This window comes from Amblyraja radiata, chromosome 9 (assembly GCF_010909765.2).
Source record: "Amblyraja radiata isolate CabotCenter1 chromosome 9, sAmbRad1.1.pri, whole genome shotgun sequence".
NCBI classification, from domain to species: Eukaryota; Metazoa; Chordata; class Chondrichthyes; order Rajiformes; family Rajidae; genus Amblyraja; species Amblyraja radiata.
The window spans coordinates 51,380,727-51,399,029 of NC_045964.1; the positions used below are offsets into that span (position 1 = coordinate 51,380,727).

At 39.9% G+C, this 18,303-nt stretch overlaps 1 protein-coding gene across 4 annotated transcripts in view; it reads right to left on the reverse strand.

The window, feature by feature from the left end:
* Positions 1 to 18,303, reverse strand: part of rtn1 (reticulon 1) — a 134,115-nt gene that overhangs the window by 70,128 nt on the left and 45,684 nt on the right. For 2 of the 4 annotated variants that reach the window (XM_033027392.1, XM_033027391.1), the window contains exon 3: positions 1,398 to 2,075. The exons of the other annotated variants lie outside the window; for them this stretch is intronic. In XM_033027392.1, the coding sequence (XP_032883283.1) occupies positions 1,398 to 2,075 (678 nt within the window). The remainder of the gene's footprint in view (positions 1 to 1,397; positions 2,076 to 18,303) is intronic. 4 annotated transcript variants of the gene reach the window in all.

An 18,303-nucleotide genomic window follows, 5' to 3' on the forward strand; every position in this document is an offset into this window, starting at 1 on the left:
GGTCCCTCCGTCCCCATTGTTTAATTATTCTGTATTTTTGATTATTCTGTATCTTCTTTTTTTTTAAATTTCTATATGCACTACTACTACGGACTGACGCAAAACTGCATTTCGTTGTACCCATACTTAGTATTTGTGCAATGACATTAAAGTTGAATTGAATTGAATCAAAGATGCAAGGCCCATCACAATAAATAATGCTATATTATGAACAGAGAGCGTGACCTAAAATTTGCTATGAACTATGAAATGGGCAAGCAAGCTGGTGGACCACTGCAAGATTCAAATTTCTGCCAATAACCATCAATGCTTACACAAGAATCACAGGGAAAAGAGACCAACAGATTGAAAAAGAAAATCAGAGAATTGAGTTTTTACAGACTGAAAAAGTGCGATCAGAAAGAAGCAATGTGATGAATGTTTTTTTTCCCCCAAATAAAATGTTGCATACATTTCTGTGTACAACTAAATAAAAGATGAAGCTAGTTATTCCCCTAATCACAATCTTCCTCATTTAATCAGTGAAAATAAGATTAGTGTGCACTATCTTGAAACAAAAAGGCTCGAAACAAACGATGTTGATTTTTGATACCATTACATGTAAACTTCTAACTATTTGCTTGGGATTGTGGAAGTCAATATATAGTTTTGTGGAACATTGTTGCTGGAGAAAATAGATCATATTGAAATGGCAAAATGATAGATAAACTATAAATAAGGGCTTAGAACATAAATATTTGCAAAAATGGAAAATCTGGTTTGATGGCCGTTAACTGATCTATTCAAACACCCCTGAGACTGAGAGTAACAGAATAAAAGGCGAAAGGAAGATAAGGAGAAAGGCAGGGGTAGGTTTTATCTATTATGCAATTTTACTCTTTCTTTAAAATTAAAGGAAAATCATCATGAGGAAAAGATAAGAAAAAGCAAGAATGGGTGAACCACCAGATTATTGATCAAGATCCATAACATGCAGTTTAAAATTGTACTTTCGCCAGCCACGCATCAAACACTATAAGCCAATTTTTGAAAGTACAAATATGAATGTAGTCTTCCCTCTAGAAGTTGACAATTTATTTGCTTTTTTGGCATTTGGCTGTCAGAGTCAAATTTTAAATACACTTCCATTTCTATCCTGCTGGTAAAACAGTTTGGCTGCATTAATTGGACGGGTAATTTAGGAACAGAAACCCTGCTGCAAATTATAGGTAAAGACTACAGAATGACACCAACTCAAAAATGTTTTACATCAATTTGGCAAATAAAAGAAAAATAACAACCAAATGTAATATACAGATAGTACAATTACTGTAATATAATGACCAAAAGACAAACGATACACACAAGAACATGAACATTGGCAACCTATTGTTGTAACTCATGTAAACAATTGTTACCTGAACTTGAGGGAGTAGGTGTTTGTGAGATTGGGCTGTCGTCATCAGGTTCTGATACAGTCACAGTTGGTACTAGGTCAGATCCTTGCTTTGGTTTAGTCTCTTGTTCATGCTGTGATTTGCTCCCACTATTGGGATCTACTATGGTTTCTATCTCAGTGAGCATAACTTGGGCTGCCACTGAGCATGTAGCAGTCATGCGACTACTCTGCTGGGTGTCCCCCATTTCCCACTTCTCTGAAATATCTTCATCTGAAGGCTCTTCCACATACGGCGCTGTTGTTGGTTCCTCAGGGCTCAAGCTAGGGCTTATTTCTTCTATTAATTTTGCCTCCTCTGTTGACTTTTTCATAATTTCAGAGGAGGCTTCTGTGTCATCTCGAATGTCATCTACAAAAGGTATCATCTTTTCTTCCCAGTATGCCTTGTCTAAATTCTGAGCTTTTGATTCACCAGAATGGCATAGATCAATATAGTTTTGGACCTCTACCTTCTCTGACCTTATGGGATCCACAAAGGTTTTGGCCAAATCAATAGTGTCCCCAGGTGTCATCTCTATTCCTGAATCTGAGCTGAACATACAATGAGGCTCAAAGCTTGAAATTCCTCTTGCTGCGAACACATCTGGATTAAACTCTTCAAAACCTGTTGAGCTAATACGCATTCCTTCTGTAACTTCTATAAAGAAAGCAAAAAATAAGGAACAGTGTCAAAAATGATTATGGTTTTCAATTCCGCATTTAATCCAACATTGACATTTTGTTCAATTGGCTTCTTAAGCAGAGTTTAAAAGTAAATGTGGGTATTGAGGTTTCTTTGAAGGGTCTATCCCCTAGATTCACAGGAATCTCTCCTAGATGGTTGTTGGGAGTAGCATTTGAAATGAATCATCAGGTCTGTGGGGAATTAATAATGTGACAGAAAATTTCCAAAGACAAGACAGATTTTATCCTGAGAGAAGTTCTCAAAGTTATTCTCAAAGTGGGTCACAGTGAAGTCAGATTTGTACAGCATAGAAAGGGGTCTTTTGGTCCTACAAGTCCATGCTGACCTCTTTGCCCATCTACATTATTCTCATTTGCCTGCATTCTTTCCTGACGTGGATATTAAAATATCTCGCTGTTGGTTAAATGTGGTGATTGTATTTGACTCCCCCAACACTGGCAGCAAGTTCCAAATATCAAAACCCTTTGTACAAACAAACCTTCCCCTAAATCTCTTGTGAAACTCCTTCTTCTTACTTAAAATTATGACCTCTTGTTTTTGATACTCCTGTCTTGCATAGGCGGAAATCCCGGAGCGGGGACAGGGGGGGGGGCACGTCCCCCCCATGTTTTGTAATCCGGATTTTTTAATTCGGTGAACAAAACTATTAAAAATCTCCGCTTTTCGTGAGACAGTGGGGGTGGGACTGATGGTCGAGGGCGCCGATTGGACGAGAGAGACGTCAATCAGTGGGCAGTGGGGGGGGGGGGGGGGGGGGGGGAGGGAGAAGGACATGATGATTCAGCGCGATGATTGGAGGAGGGAGGTGTCGGTCAGAGGCAGAAGTAGGGGGGGGTGGGCAGAGGATAAAGCGCGGTCATTGGAAGAGGGAGACGTCCCGATGGAGCAAAGATCATAGAGCTGAGCTTGAATCGGCCCTTTCGTGGGGCTTTTCATCGCCCGGCGCAGTTTAAAATTGGCCACGGGATCTTCCATCGCCCCGCGGTCAAATTGCTGCATCGAGGCGATTGAAGCTCCCGATGTTGAAGCCCCTGCCGGGTGATGGAAGATCCCGTGGCTGGTTTTAAGTTGCGCCGGGCGATGAAAATCCCAGCGAGCGGGCCGACTGATGCCCCCACGATTCGGGGCGGATGAAGCTGCTGTTGCTGGAGTTCAGAGTCGGTCACCAACCAGGTCAGCTCCCGATGTTACTGTCCACTGGGCCCATGGCCGAAGGGGCGCGTGCGTGTGTGTGTGTGTGTGTGTGTGTGGGCGCGCGCGCATATACACACACACACACACACATGGCCACCAAGAAATTGTGTCCCCCCCCATGTTTTATAGCGATTTCCGCCCCTGCTGTCTTGAACAAAAGATTTTGACCATCTACCCTATGTCTCTTATAATTTTATATACCAAAATTTCTCCTCAAAATAAACAGATTGTTGTTCCACTTCACTGAAATCAACATGTATAGACATAAGCAAAAAAAAGATTGAGATGAAGCCACACATGACCACACAATGGCTGATATAATTACATATTGGAAACCAGCCCATTTGTAGAATGTCAGAATATTACAAGGACAATACTGTGCTGTGTATATATATCCAATCTAGGAGTACACAGATAAAATGAAATGTATAATATATGTATATATATATCATTACTTAGAGTTTGTCGCAAAGGATGTTAGAACGACTTAAATATATTAGTAGCTCATCAACATTTCTACATCTTAAATAGTTTCTCCAGTGATCAGCTGTAACACTAAAGTAAGAATGTTCTTCCAATTCTATTTCTAGTTTTCATTATTATTAAATATTCCTTGATTTTTGTCTTAATTTAAGATCTATGATTTATCATCTTATAGACCCAATTATTTCAATATTTTATTTAATTTTACTTTCTTTCTCTGTACATTCAATTACCAAGCAAGTAAAATAAATTGGAATAGCATCTGGAGCCACAAGGAACTGCAGATGCTGGTTTACAAAAGGAGAATATAATTTTTTTGTTCACCTCCTGTTAATTTGCTCGCAATTGATTCTTGAAATGTATGCAATGAGCTTCAATAACTATTGCTCTCCTTCACTGAGATTAATAAGTGATGGTTTATTATTATATATTTTATTTTACTCTGACATCCAAACCTTACTGGTAAAAACAAAATGCAATATAAACATGCACGGCAATAGCTCGTTGAACCCAACATTTCACACCAAACTGCACATAACATATTTTTAGTATGAAATAATTTATCACCTAAATACTCACATAAATCAATTTACTTAAAGTCTAATTTACCATAGGAAAAGAGTCATTAGGGATAAAATACCAGCTCAGAATTGCATCATGTGCAAAAAGCTCTTGATATGGCTTAAGGGCAAGACATTTTTTTTAAATCTGGTTAGCGAAAAGCTGAAAGTTAAATTATAATTTAAGTGAATTAATCATTTCTTGGAAAATATATACTTGAATATTAACAGGAAGATACACAAGAATAAGGGACGAACAATTGCCCATCAGTCAAGGTAGTTAGCAAAAGGCTGGCAAAATGGGTTACTTGTAAATGTTTAGTGACATGAACTAAATATTAAAAGGGAATATTTTGTGTATGAAATCTGCATTAATGAAAGCAGCTGGCAGCATCTGATTAATGTGGGAAACTCTTACTGACTCGACAGGTCTGAAGGGGTTTAAAATGCTGGGATCAGATGGTCAGATTGCTCTTCACTACCCTGCCATTAAGGAAGAATGACAAAGTACCCTTGATGAAAAGAAGGCCTGTTACGGGTAGCGTATCATCCAAGAACAGCAGCCCAATTTCATTCTGATTCCTTTAAAGAACAAATAAGCCCAGAAGTCTTCACTTTGTCCAACTCAGTCTATTGGCTTTCACCGCCCTCGTCACCCCCCACCCCCCTCCAAATGCTGAAACGATCACTTACTTCATTATTCATCCTACCACATGGCAACAAATCATTCCCCTTTGCCACAACTGGATCATGACATCCATGAAATATTCAACCCTAACTAGCAGCAAAAAACAAAGTGCTGGAGGAACAAATAGGCCAGGCTGCATCTACAGAGGGAAATGGACAGATGACATTTTGGATTGGGATCCTTCTTCAGACTGGAGAACAGTCTGTCTGGCCAAGTTCCTCCGGCACATTTTTGCTCAAAATTCCAGCATCTGCATCACTCAACACCACCTGCACTTTTTCCGAATACTCATAATAGTCCTCAATATTAAATTACTGAGCCAATGTATAGTTCTTTATTGCAATGGTTATGATTTACATGTCATCAACCTACCCAGCAAGCTGGTGTAATTATCTAGCTTTCCATTGGTTATGAGCCTGAACAGTGACACACAATGCCTCCTTAAACTTTAAATACATATCATCAAAATTACATTATCCTGTCTTAAATTGGAATTATGTAAGGAAATGCCAGGCACTCTGCCCACCCCAGATTCTCATTTACATGGAATCCCAGGTGAGTTAAACCCCTGGCTCACGGTGCGAGTCCACCCACGAGTGATCCCGAGTTTAAAACAAATCAAACTCGTGGTTACTCTTGAAGTAAACATTTTTAACTTTTAAACTTGTTGTAAGAACGTAAGTAGCCCGTGAGTTTACCGTAGTGACTCGTGAGTCTACCGTGGGCACTCTTTAACTCAGCGGGACAGGCAGCATCTCTGGAGAGAAGGAATGGGTGACGGGATGACTGGAGGATGTACATATCAGTGCCAAATTTTTTAATCAATTACTGAACCTGATTTTTTTACATAGGGGAGACATAGTCAGGTGATCTGGCTGGGCAATTTTAAAACATGTCTTCCCCGGGGTGAAGTTATGACTGACATGAATGCAAACTCTTGTGAGCATGAGTGATCAGGATTTCTGAGATTACATTGGCTCTTTCACATCAATATCCATCTAAAACTATTTTGGATCGATTCAAAATGTCAATAATCTGCAGCAAAACACATCACTGTAACCATAAACCATAGGTGAAACCTATGAACCATAACCACAGAACCCATAGACTCCCAGACTTGTGAATAAAACATGTTAATCTACTTAACTTTTAAAATATAAATGAGAAAATGTTAAAGTTGCACCCTTCCCAAGACTTTGCTGCATTCTTGTGAGTTACTTAAGAGGAAGATTCTTAAAAGCAATCCATAAAAAGTATCAAATGAATAATTTAACAATAAATTGCAGGAATATTCCTGGTTTTGTATTTATGGTTCATGGGTGTCCCTGGCAAAACCAGTATTCATTCACATCCCTAATTAACCTCAAGGAATTGAAGAACCACCTATGTTGCTATGTTACCTTGTTGCTATGCTGTTTGTAGAGGGATCCAGGATTTAAACCAAACGATCACAGAAAAATAATATATTTCTAAGCCAAGATGGTGTGTGACTTCTTCCTATTCTGCATTATGTTACTGTATTCTGATGTCTAGTGGTGTTTATCAAAAGGATTCAATCTATTTCCAATGTAAAAGCCGATCATCACACCATTCAAAATAAAAGCAAGTTGGCTAAGGTAACCTGGGTTGCAGTGTCTATGGATTTCACGTCCTCGAGGACATTGCATCTTGGAATAAATGCATTTTAATTCTACCGCAATGCGCATTGGGAATATGGGAAATTATACAAATTATTCGGTGGCTCGAACTATGGAATTTTAATAAAATCATGGCTAACCTATGACCACATCTGCTGTTGCCCAAATGTATTAAATTGTTCATTTTAAATCCAAGACTGCCATAGCATCCATTGCAAATGGTGGAAAAGTTTAAAAATGTCAGCCATTCTTTGCCTGAAGTAGTGTTTCCCAACATCATTCCTAAAAAGCCTAGTTCTATATTTAATTTAAAGTTATGATTCCTCACCTACATTCCCTTACCAATGGAAATATTTTTTTCCCATCTCCCCAACAAGTTCTCTTTAATATAAAATCTTAATCAAAATATTGCTCAACCCTCTTACTTCCAGGAGGGTCAACGCTTTGCATCATCACAAAATATAGTCGGTGAAGTTCAAGGATCATTGTGACAAATCTGCACTACATTCCCTCAGAGGACAATAAAGAGTTTTTAAACATGTGGTGCCTAGACGTCTTACAATGCTCGGGTTCAATCTCTACAGTTGCAAAATAACTTTTAACCTTGTGTATTCCAGTCTTCCGAGAGGCAAAGCCAGCAATCTATTAGCTTAATTGATTTTTTTTCTATACCTGGAAGCTGTTTTAATGATCTTTGTACCAGGATTCACAAGCTGCTTTTGACTTCCACTGTTCCACTTAGCAAGTTCTTTGTTCAAAAATGGATGACCTCATATTTGCCTACATTGCAATCAGCTTTTCATAATTTTCATAATCATCACCTACACGAGTTGGAAGGTTTAAAGCAGGCCTTATAATTAAAATGTCCCCTTTTTAAAAATGTGTGCTTTCTATTATGTTGATCACATGCTCCAGTAATTAATTACTCTGGCAGTCAATGTTTTGCACTTCGCAGTATATCATTGAAGCATAATGTTTTCTCAGTAGGTTGGCAATATTTTCTGATCATAGAAGCTTGATATACATTACTTTTAGATCATTATTGATGCCATAATGCACATCTGTGTTTTGTGTAAATAATTGTGGGTTGTCATTTAGCTCAGGTGCCTGATGAGACAGACTATTGAAGGTTTATATAAACTGAATTTCTAAAATATTAATGTCATAATTCTACCTTCTCACATATCTTTCTTCCAGCTTTCATTGCTAAAAAAAATAAAAAGTCATAAATCTTTGATTAACAGTTGAATGTTCTCTTATACACTTTACTATTAACATCCTGAAGAATGGTTCCTTGGCCAAAGCAAATACTACTCAGCTGGGGCATTGTCTACTTTATCATTAATGATGATGTATTTGTCTTAATGCCAAGACATCTGCTGGTTAGACTGTATGCCCACTGCTATTAAAATCAGCATTGAGCACCATGTGCGTGGCTTAATGATGGTAAACAGAGTGTGTGTGTGTGTGTGTGTGTGTGTGTGTGTGTGTGTGTGTGTGTGTGTGTGTGTGTGTGTGTGTGTGTGTGTGTGTGTGTGTGCACATATGTGTACATTTGGGGGGGTGGAAAGGCATTTGTTACTCTACTTACGAATAGAAGTTCCTCATTGAAACCCTTAATTGGAACCCCAGCTGAAGCTGTGGCAACTGCTCCTTGGGAATTAGGTTCCAAATGTCCCTAGAGCGACAGTGAAGTCATTTGCCAAAGATACATCAAATGTGATTTGATCCAACACTATTAACGGCTGCACTACAACCGATCAGCTTATGTGAACTCCCATTGTTGTCTACAATGAGGTAAATGGTCTCAATTTGTACCGATCTTTAAACAAACAAAAAAAAATGTGACCTGCTTGGGATTGGCACCAAGACGTGCCCTTGAAAAACATCAACCGGCAAGTGAATACTATCAGTTGTAGCTCTTCATGGCCAATCTTAAGACACGCTGTGCCTTTTTCTAAAAATCACGCTACCGCATTGTGTGCAAGCAGATTACCAAACATTTCAAGTATGTCAATTAGTACCATGCCAAATAGCACTCTCTTGTTTGGATTCAGACATGATCAAATCTTTAGTTTGGGAATAAACCGATGACTTAATTATTTATTTATTACATCATTAATTTGATGTAGCATTGTTTGATAATCTATGATCATTGTTCATAGTCACATTGATAAGGACACAAGAGGAAACAGAATTATTACTAAATGGCCCAATGCTTCACCTTTCCAAAAGATCAGGTGTGAATGTGTCTTGTCTTGTCCTACTGCACAAGCCCAGATGATGGGTATCCAAAACAATAATTGAACCTTGCAGGTACTCTGATGTGAACATTATTAGATGTTCTAAGAATGAAGAATTTGAGACACTTGCAGCCTTTTACATTAGAAAAAAATGTAATCACAATACTAGATATTCTCTCCTCCCACCCTCCAATTTATTCCACGTTGTTGCGGCCTGTTCTAGCTGGACAATCAAGAGGAAACAATATCACATGTCAACCTCCCTCAGAATTGGCAATGAAATAATCATTTATTTTTTAAAATTGCCCTTGCTAATGGAAATATCTTCCACGAAACACTACACTTTTCCCAAGAATCAATTAATCAAATGAATTTGTCCTGCACTGACTACAGCAGAGATATGGAGACAACATTGCACTCCAGATATACAGTCATTGAGATTAGAGTTATAGTGTTACATCTCATAGATACAGGCCCTTTAGCACAACTTGCACAATGCGACAAAGGTGTTCCATCTCCACGTACCACGTGCCCACATCTCTCCAAACCTTTCCTGTCCATGTATCAGTCTAAATGTCTTGCAAATGTTGTTATTGTACCTGTTATAACTATCTCATTTGGCAGCTCGTATACCCACCCCTCTATGTGAAAATGTTGCCCCCGAGGTTCTTCTTAAATCTCTCCCGTCTCACTTAATTCTGCACAAAAACAGACTCTTCAGTCCAAGTTCCTGATAACCATCAACAGCCATTTACACTAACCTCATTGAAGAAGGGTCTCGACCCGAAACGTCACCCATTCCTTCTCTCCAGAGATGCTATCTGTCCCACTGAGTTACTCCAGCTTTTTGTGCCTATTTTTGGTTTAAACCAGCATATGCAGTTCCTTCTTACACAAACCTCATTTTTTATTCTCCACACTTTCTCAGCAACTCCCCTCAGGACGATCTCAGCAAAAATAAATCTACTTTGGACTTCAAACCTTTGCAATAAAGGCAAACATAACATTAATCTCCTGATTGTTGTTAGCATTGTTATATAATTCATGAGTATTGAGGTCATAACTTCATCCTGGTGAAATGAATAAGAAAATATTTTGTTCACTATGGTGTCCACTAGATATACTTGTCCAAGCAAGATTTGCAAATAAAAATATGTTTTCCAAGCAAGATTTGCAAATAAAAAACTGCTGGATTATCTGTAAACCATTCAACAAGAAAATATATTTTGTGTCAATTCATAGAATTGACAAATATCATTACTACATTTCAAAAAGCTATTTCAAAAAATCCTGAAATAACATAGGATTCATAGCTATTTGCAATACATCAAATCAGCTTGCTGGAGATTTACTTCAGTTACCACAAAATTGAAATGACCTTATCATCAGTTTATTTCTCCAAACTAAATTAAATATAGTAAAATATTTTGTCTAGGTCATATATTTGAGGGAAATTTGTTTCTTTTATTGTGGCCGCCTAGAATTTTTCTGACGAGACGACAACAAGCATTTAGACATTGCATTAATGAAATATGGTAATATAAATCTTATGATAATGCTTTCTCGTTTTAAAGTCAGGTTTTAATTTAATATGACAGCAAAATCTTAGATTAGGAACAAGAGAAAACCTATTCCTGACCTCTATCTCACCTCTATTGTCAGCTTTCACGTGTTCCAATTTTGCCAATCTTAATCTGAAAAACTTCAATCGATCCAAAATACATTCACTTTGGGCGGAAAGAATGATGTACTTTATCTTCAGAATGACAAAAGGTGTTGCATCAATTAATTCACATTGAGTTTCATCTAATTTTAGGAATTATGACAGAGAGCTACAACAATAATTACTGAGAAACATCAATTTCAGCTAGATATAAGTGAGACATTAATAAATAACAAGACAAATGGCACTTCCTGAATTATGGATCTGTAGGGAAAATTAGATAATTATTTATAACCCAGTGTACTGCCATTATATTCCAATGCACAGCTGGTAGGGCATCTGTCAGTGCCAGTTTCAATCCTGACCTAGGGTGCTGTCTGTGTGTAGTTTACAAGTTCACCTGTGACAATATGGGTTTCCTCTAGGTGCTCCAGCTTCTGACCGCATCCCAAAGACATGCGAGTCAGTAAGTTAATTGGCCTTTATACAGTAAATTGCCCCGATGTGTAGTAGGAAGTGGATGAGAAAGAGGGATAACAGAACTAGTGTAAACAGGTGTTTAAGAAAGAACTGCAGATGCAGGAGAGATCGAAGGTAGACAAAAATGCTGGATAAACTCAATGGCAGCATCTATGGAGCAAAGGAATAGGCGACGTTTCGGGTCGAGACCCTTCTTCAGACTGATGTCGGGGGGGAGGGGGGGGGGCGGGAAAAAGGAAGAGGTGGAGACAGTAGGCTGTGGGAGAGCTGGGGAGGGGAGGGGAAGGAGGGAGAAAGCAAGGACATCCTGACATTGGAGACGTCAATGTTCAACACGCTGGGGTGTAAACTACCCAAGTGAAATATGAAGTGCTGTTCCTCCAATTTGCGCTGGGCCTCACTCTGGCAATGGCGGAGGCCCAGGACAGAAAGGTCGGATTTGGAATGGGAGGGGGAGTTGAAGTGCTGAGCCACTGGGAGATCAGGTTGGTTATTACGAACTGAGTGGAGGTGTTGGGCGAAGCAATCGCCAAGCCTGTGCTTGGTCTCACCGATGTAGAGAAGTTGACACCTGGAACAGCGAATGCAGTAGATGAGGTTGGAGGAGGTGCAGGTGACCCTCTGCCTCATCTGGAAAGACGGCTTGGGTCCTTGGATGGAGTCCAGGGGGAGGGTAAAGCGGCAAGTGTAGCATTACCTGCGGTTGCAAGGGAAAGTACCCAGGGAGGGGGTTGTTTGGGTGGGAAAGGACGAATTGACCAAGGTTTAGGGAGGGAATGGTCTCTGCAGAAAGCAGAAAGGGGAGGAGATGGGAAGATGTGGCCAGTGGTGGGATCCCGTTAACGGTGGCGAAAATGTTGGAGGATTATATGTTGTATTCGTCGGCTGGTAGGGTGGAAGGTGAGGACAAGGGGGACTCTGTCCTTGTTACGAGTAGGGGAATGGGGAGTGGGAGCAGAGCTGCGGGATATAGAGAAGACCCTGGTGAGCTTCATCTATAATAGAAGAGGGGAACCCCCCGTTTCCTAAAGAATGAGGACATCTCCGATGCCCTGGTCTAGAACACCTCATTTTGGGTGCAGATGCGGTATCGATGGAGGAATTGGGAGTAGGGGATAGTCCTTACAGGAAGCAGGGTGGGCACTGAGAAGTGTAGTCCAGATAGCCATGGGAGTCAATGGGTTTACAGTAGATGTCGCTCAGTAGTCTGTTACCTGCGATGGAGATGGTGAGGTCTACAAACAGTAGGGAGATGTCGGATATGGTCCAGGTGAATTTGAGTGCCAGATGGAAGTTAGTGGTGAAATGGATGAAGTCAGTGAGTTCTGCATGGGTGCAGGAGGTAGCAAGAATGCAGTCATCAATGTAGCAGAGGTAGAGTTCAGGGATAGGCCCACAGTATGCCTCGAACAAGGATTGTTCGGCATACCTTACAAAGAGGCAGGCATAGCTGGGGCCCATTAGCGTGCCCATAGCAACGCCTTGGATTTGGAGGAAATGAGAGGAAAAGTTGTTGAGGGTAAGGACCAGGCGGAGGGGAATATTAGTAGATGGGGATTGGTTGGTTCTGCGGTCGTGGAAGAAACGGAAGGCTTTAAGGCCCTCCTGGTGGGGGATGGAGGTGTAGAGTGACTGGACATCCATAGTGAAGATGAGGGAGTGGGGGCCTGGAAAACGGAAGTCATGAAGGAGACGAAGAGCGTGAGGTGTCGGGGTATCTGAAAATATGTTCGGTGGGACATGAACCAACAGGTGTAAACAGGTGATCATTTATTGACATGGTGGGCCGAAAAGCCTGTTTCCATGCTAAATCTTTCAGATTCAATGAAGATCTCAAATATTGTTAGATTTCTAACTGCCCATCTGCTTAAATATGTTCCCAGGATCTATAAATACAAACATTTCCATTATGAAATTGAACATTTTTAAGCCCAAATGCTGGGAAGGCAATCATGATCTATTCAAGAATTTTTCAGTTTCAAATAAATATTAATGTTTGAATTTTTAATCAATGCAGATGGACAGTTAAAACCTAAAACAAGTTTACCAGTTACTGATGGAGATTTGCCAATATTAGCTATTGTTACTGGAGATTACCCAACTCTCTTCTTGAAATTTGTTTTTATTTCCAAATAAATAAAGATACCAAGTACCAAGCCGGCTTGAGTCACCTTAGCAAAGTTCAGACAAGATTCTGACTCAAAGCCAAACATCAGAACTGAACAGATGGCTAACTTTGTTCATTGGTAGACATTTCTAAATCAAATTATCAAGCAGGATACAAAAAAGTGAATATTCAGTAAAACAATTTTCTTGTAAACGCTGGTCCCCAAGTACTCACAACTCAATACAGCAAGATCAATTATGTATATGATTTCTGGTGTAATAGAGCAGAACACTGATTGTATGTCTTCAACCCTCTCCTTTGATTACAGGCCATCACATGGATTTAGTTTGTCTCCTGTTCAATAACAGGGTCATAGAGTCATACACCATGGAAACAGGCCCTTCAACCCAACTTACCTACGCCGACCAACATGCCCCATCTACACTAGACCCACCTGCCTACATTTAGCCCATATGTCCCTCTAAACCTGTCCCTCCAGGCCCCTCAGGATCCTATTAAATGCCGCCCCCTCCCCCTCCCACTTCCCCCCCCCCCCCCCCCCCCGCTCACCTTAAACCCATGTCCTCGGGTTCTTGATTCCCCTACTCTGGGTAACATACGAAGTACATTTACCCTATCTATTCCTCCCATGATCTTGTACATGTCTGTTACAATTAAGAGCATTAATTGGAGCCGATGGTTTAATTCTTCATTTCCAAGTGTAGCTCTGTATTTAATTGGGCTACATAATACGTGAAAAATGTGTCAACAGCAATGTAAACGTTTTTTTTTAATGTTAGAGTTATTTTTAGTAAAGGATCTGGTCAACATTAAAGTTAATGACCAGATAGTAAATAACTTATTCCTTAAAAACAAGAGATTTCATGGCTTTCGTCCAAATTAAAATAACAATAGTATATCCCACTTTTTTTTTTTAAACCTCTGCTACAACATTTTGTGGAAAGGATTTATCATCTGGAAAATGTCAGCAGGACTACAGAAAAACTGATGTAGTAGCCAGCTCTCCAGGAAGTCTCTGAGATTAATTAACAAGAAGAACCTCAGGAAAATATAGCACAGTGTTGTACATTCAAAGATTAAACCATGTATCTGTAACAGCTTGTTCAATTTGCTTTGATTCTCACCTGGTGGCCACAAGGCTGTCAAGTCAGAGCTCCATCACTTAACCGAGGGAGGTATTTTACTGCATCACCAGATACATTGCCCTTCAGATGGCAGAGGTGGTATTGCTCACTATTGCGAGCTTTTGCAAGAGTCTACAAATCCTATGGTCTAGGACTGAAGCCCATTATATAGTTTTGGGGGTAATGCTTAAAGATGTATTATGATGTATGACAGCACAGAAATAAGACATTCAGCTCTTTGAATCTATGCCTGCTCTTCTGAAGAGCAATCCAGTGCATCCCACTCCATCCATTAGCCCCATATCTCTGCAATATTTTCTATACATTTTTATCAAATTCAGTTTTGAAGATTCTCATTGAATCCATTATCAATATCCCTCCACGCAATGCATTCCAATGTGTTAGCATTCACTGCAACAAAATTAGATGTTCCAGTTCCCTTCCACATCCCAAAGACATGCAGTATGGTAGATCAATTGGTCACTGTAAATTGCCCCAGGTGCGTAGATAAGTGGTAGTAAAATCTGGGAAGAGTTAAAAGGAACATGGGGAGAACTTTAAAAAATTGAATAAAAGTAGAAACGTATACGAGTGCTTAATAGGGTGAATGTGCTTCCATGCTCCAATTCTCTAGGATTCAAAGTTTCACTCCATATTATCTAATGTTTGCCAAACCACTGATTATACCACAGATTTTTGTGTACCACTGATTATACATGGTGGGGTGCCTCTGGCTCATTATTCAGATTTAGTGTTATCCAAATCGTGATTCTTAGCTGTTTTGTTTGAATATATAGTGAATGCAATATGATTACACTCCAAGCAGGAGGGAACAAGCTAACCGGGGAAAACAACAGAAGCATCTTCATGCAGCTGTATTAATTTGTAAGTGGCTGTGACGTTTGTGCTAAACACGTTATTATATGTCAAGTGGCTTTTCTTCAAAGCATCCAAGTCATATGCTTTGCAATTCCCTCTTCAAACTCCTCCCACACCATCTCCTACTCAAAAGACCTTCCTTATTAGACGTTATTCATATTATTTTTTTCACCTTCTTCAGAAATTTCAACAGTATCAACCACAGCACAACACTCTTTGAGTCAGAAGTTTGAGAGTTCAAGTCCAACTCATAGAGACACCGGCACAAAATCTATATCAATAGAATAAGGCCACAGCCCCTCCCTCCCTATCAGGCAAGACTCTAAAAGGAGGAAATTTAATTAGGATTAGTAATTGGGAGGGAAAGGGGGGGAAGGGAAGGGGGGGGGTAATTTAGATATACCCTTTGAGCTAAAGATGCCCCTTCGCTAATTCCTTTCCACCTCATAACCTCCTTCCTATTACTATCACTCCTTCTACTTTTGGACAAAAACATTTTTTTTTTTTTTTTTTTTTTTTTAAATCGAAAACACCAGAAATTGCACATTCCAATTATTACATGATGCATGCATGAATCAATCCCTTGCCGTTGGGCATTCCCTTTTTGCTTCAATGCCTCTGCATCCATTCCAGAATTCCGGTGGTACTTCTCTTGTCATTCAACAATCACTTAAGAAACTGGCAAATGGCCTTTATGAAAGTCCCTCCTGAAGCCCTGGATCTCAATGCTGCATCATTTAAGTTTGAAAACAAAACTAGCTGGGTGGTAGGCAACAGCAAGGGCACGAGAATTATGTCATCCTGAGACTAGATAGGAGTATGTATTCCATGAGGTCATTGCTATTCTCTTTGGGTGGCTCTTTGGCACTTCAACTGATTTGCTGGAAAACAGATTAATGAACCGCAGTGATGCAATGGCATACACCCTTTGGTATCCAGAGACACAAATGCAGCAGTCTAGATTTATACACTGAAAGCAACAGCTTCTAATCACAGCATCTGACACAAGCAATATGTGCTATAAGTTCTGTGCAGTCTCAAGCCAAGTTGCTGCTGGGTTCTTCCATGCTCCTCATTGAGCAAGTTGGCCAGCAAATTTTCCAATGCACCAACATGGCTGTTTAGACTAATTTGTGTAACCTACCCCAAAGTTCTCATCCGATTCTTCAGCAGCAGGACTGGTGTGTGATCTCACCGTCTAGTGAACTGGTGTTCTCTCAATCCTCTTGATCCAGGTCTGTTCTGTTTGTGATTTGGTTTAAATCTTAGGCTATACATAATTTCCACATTTTGCTCTGAGCTGGCCACTTTGAATACAAGTTTGAGTGACAGCACCTTTTCACACATATCTCTTCACCGTACCGCTTTACAGTACCGGATAAGAAAAATAGTTTTTGCCGATATTAGAAGGGAGAAGTAAGAAATACCATCTGTATCTTTTGAGTATTAGCTTATGTGATGTGTGGGAAAAGAGGAAGATGACTAGATATAGAGCTGTTTCATCGCACTTTGCTTCAGCATCACCAATGGGTATGTCTTCAACAATGCCTTTTTTCAAAGGTCAGTGTAATCACCCCTCCATGGGATGTAAAATATGTGGTGTAATCATGTGCCATCTTCTCCTGCAGGAAAGAGGCAAGATTGCCCACAATATTTTGCTGTTGGGGCCATTCACAATCTTTTACCCTCATTGAGCTGGCATCACCACCAACACTTATGATATTCCATTTTTCCTAGTGTCCACTCAATCATAGACTTCTCTTATGTGATTTATGCACCTCCCTCTTCTTTGTGGAACTTAAAATTAAAATTGCAAAACTTATTTTACATTCCGATGGAATGTCATCAACACAAAACAAAGTCTGTGTTTGATCTGTAGATGGTGAAAATGTCCAGCATTTTCTGTTTCCATTTTATGCTTTGAGTATCTGCAACATTTTGCCTTTATATCCATGTTCTTAATGCCTATCATCCCCTCCCTCTTGTTAATTCTTCCCATTGTCCCTGGAGCATCTGAAGGGCTTCCAACTCTCTGTGAAATGCGGGATCTCTTTCCTATTCGTGCATCATGATTTCCTCTGTCAGAAAGTCTTTGGGCCTCAAACTCTCATGTTCTGCCATTTCAGTTTAACATTATACAGATTGACAGAGAAAAAAAAGTTTTCCTTCCGTAAAAAAAAAAAGAGACATAAGCAGTCTTTTTCTCAGCATAGGGAAATCTGGAACACGAGGGCATAGGTTTAAAGGAAGATGGGAAAGATTTAATCGGAACCCGAGGAGTAACATATTGAACATAGAGGGTGGTGGAAATATGGAACAGCCTGCCAGAGGAATTAGTTGAGGCAGGTGCATTAACAACATTTAAAAGATGGACGGATGCATGGACCGGAAAAGGTTTAAGGGATAAAGGCCAAACGGAACGAGTTTGGATGCGCCATTTTGTTCGTTATCAATGAATTGGGCCAATGAGTTTGTTTTATGTGCTGTATGATTCTATAACTATGACTGCGATTGCAGGAATGGTAGGATTAATGATAAAGTAAAAAATGAAAGGTCATCAGGTACACAAGAGACTACAGATGCTGGAATCTGGAGCACAAAATAAATTGCAGGCAGAATTGTGGAAAAACAAATCTGCAAATTTTGATTTTCAAGAGCCAGAGGACACAGGTTTAAGGTGAGAGGGGAAGATACATCCATGCTAGTCATGAGAGAGACTGTTGGTAGGCGAATATTGGGAGTATGACGAATTACGCGGTGACTGAAGGCAGAAGTGCCGTTGTTAGGATATAGCATTCGCTGATCTTAGCCACCCAAAAAGTGACCGACTTTATATGCACAGATATAATAATATCTAGATTCTCGGCCCAGACTCTTTGCTTTGTACCAAATTCTGCTTTCTGATCTTCTGTCTGGAGACTCTCAAGGTCTCTATGAATTCAGGATATCTCCCCTCCACCACCTCAGCCAAGGTCTGTAGTTCCATGTATATAAACAATGAAGCTGTTCTTTGTGGCCTGCTTCACAGTTTCATATGTCAGCTTCCACTGTAGAACATCCGCCAACATTTGCTCCAATGATAAACCTTCACTTTAAGGTGG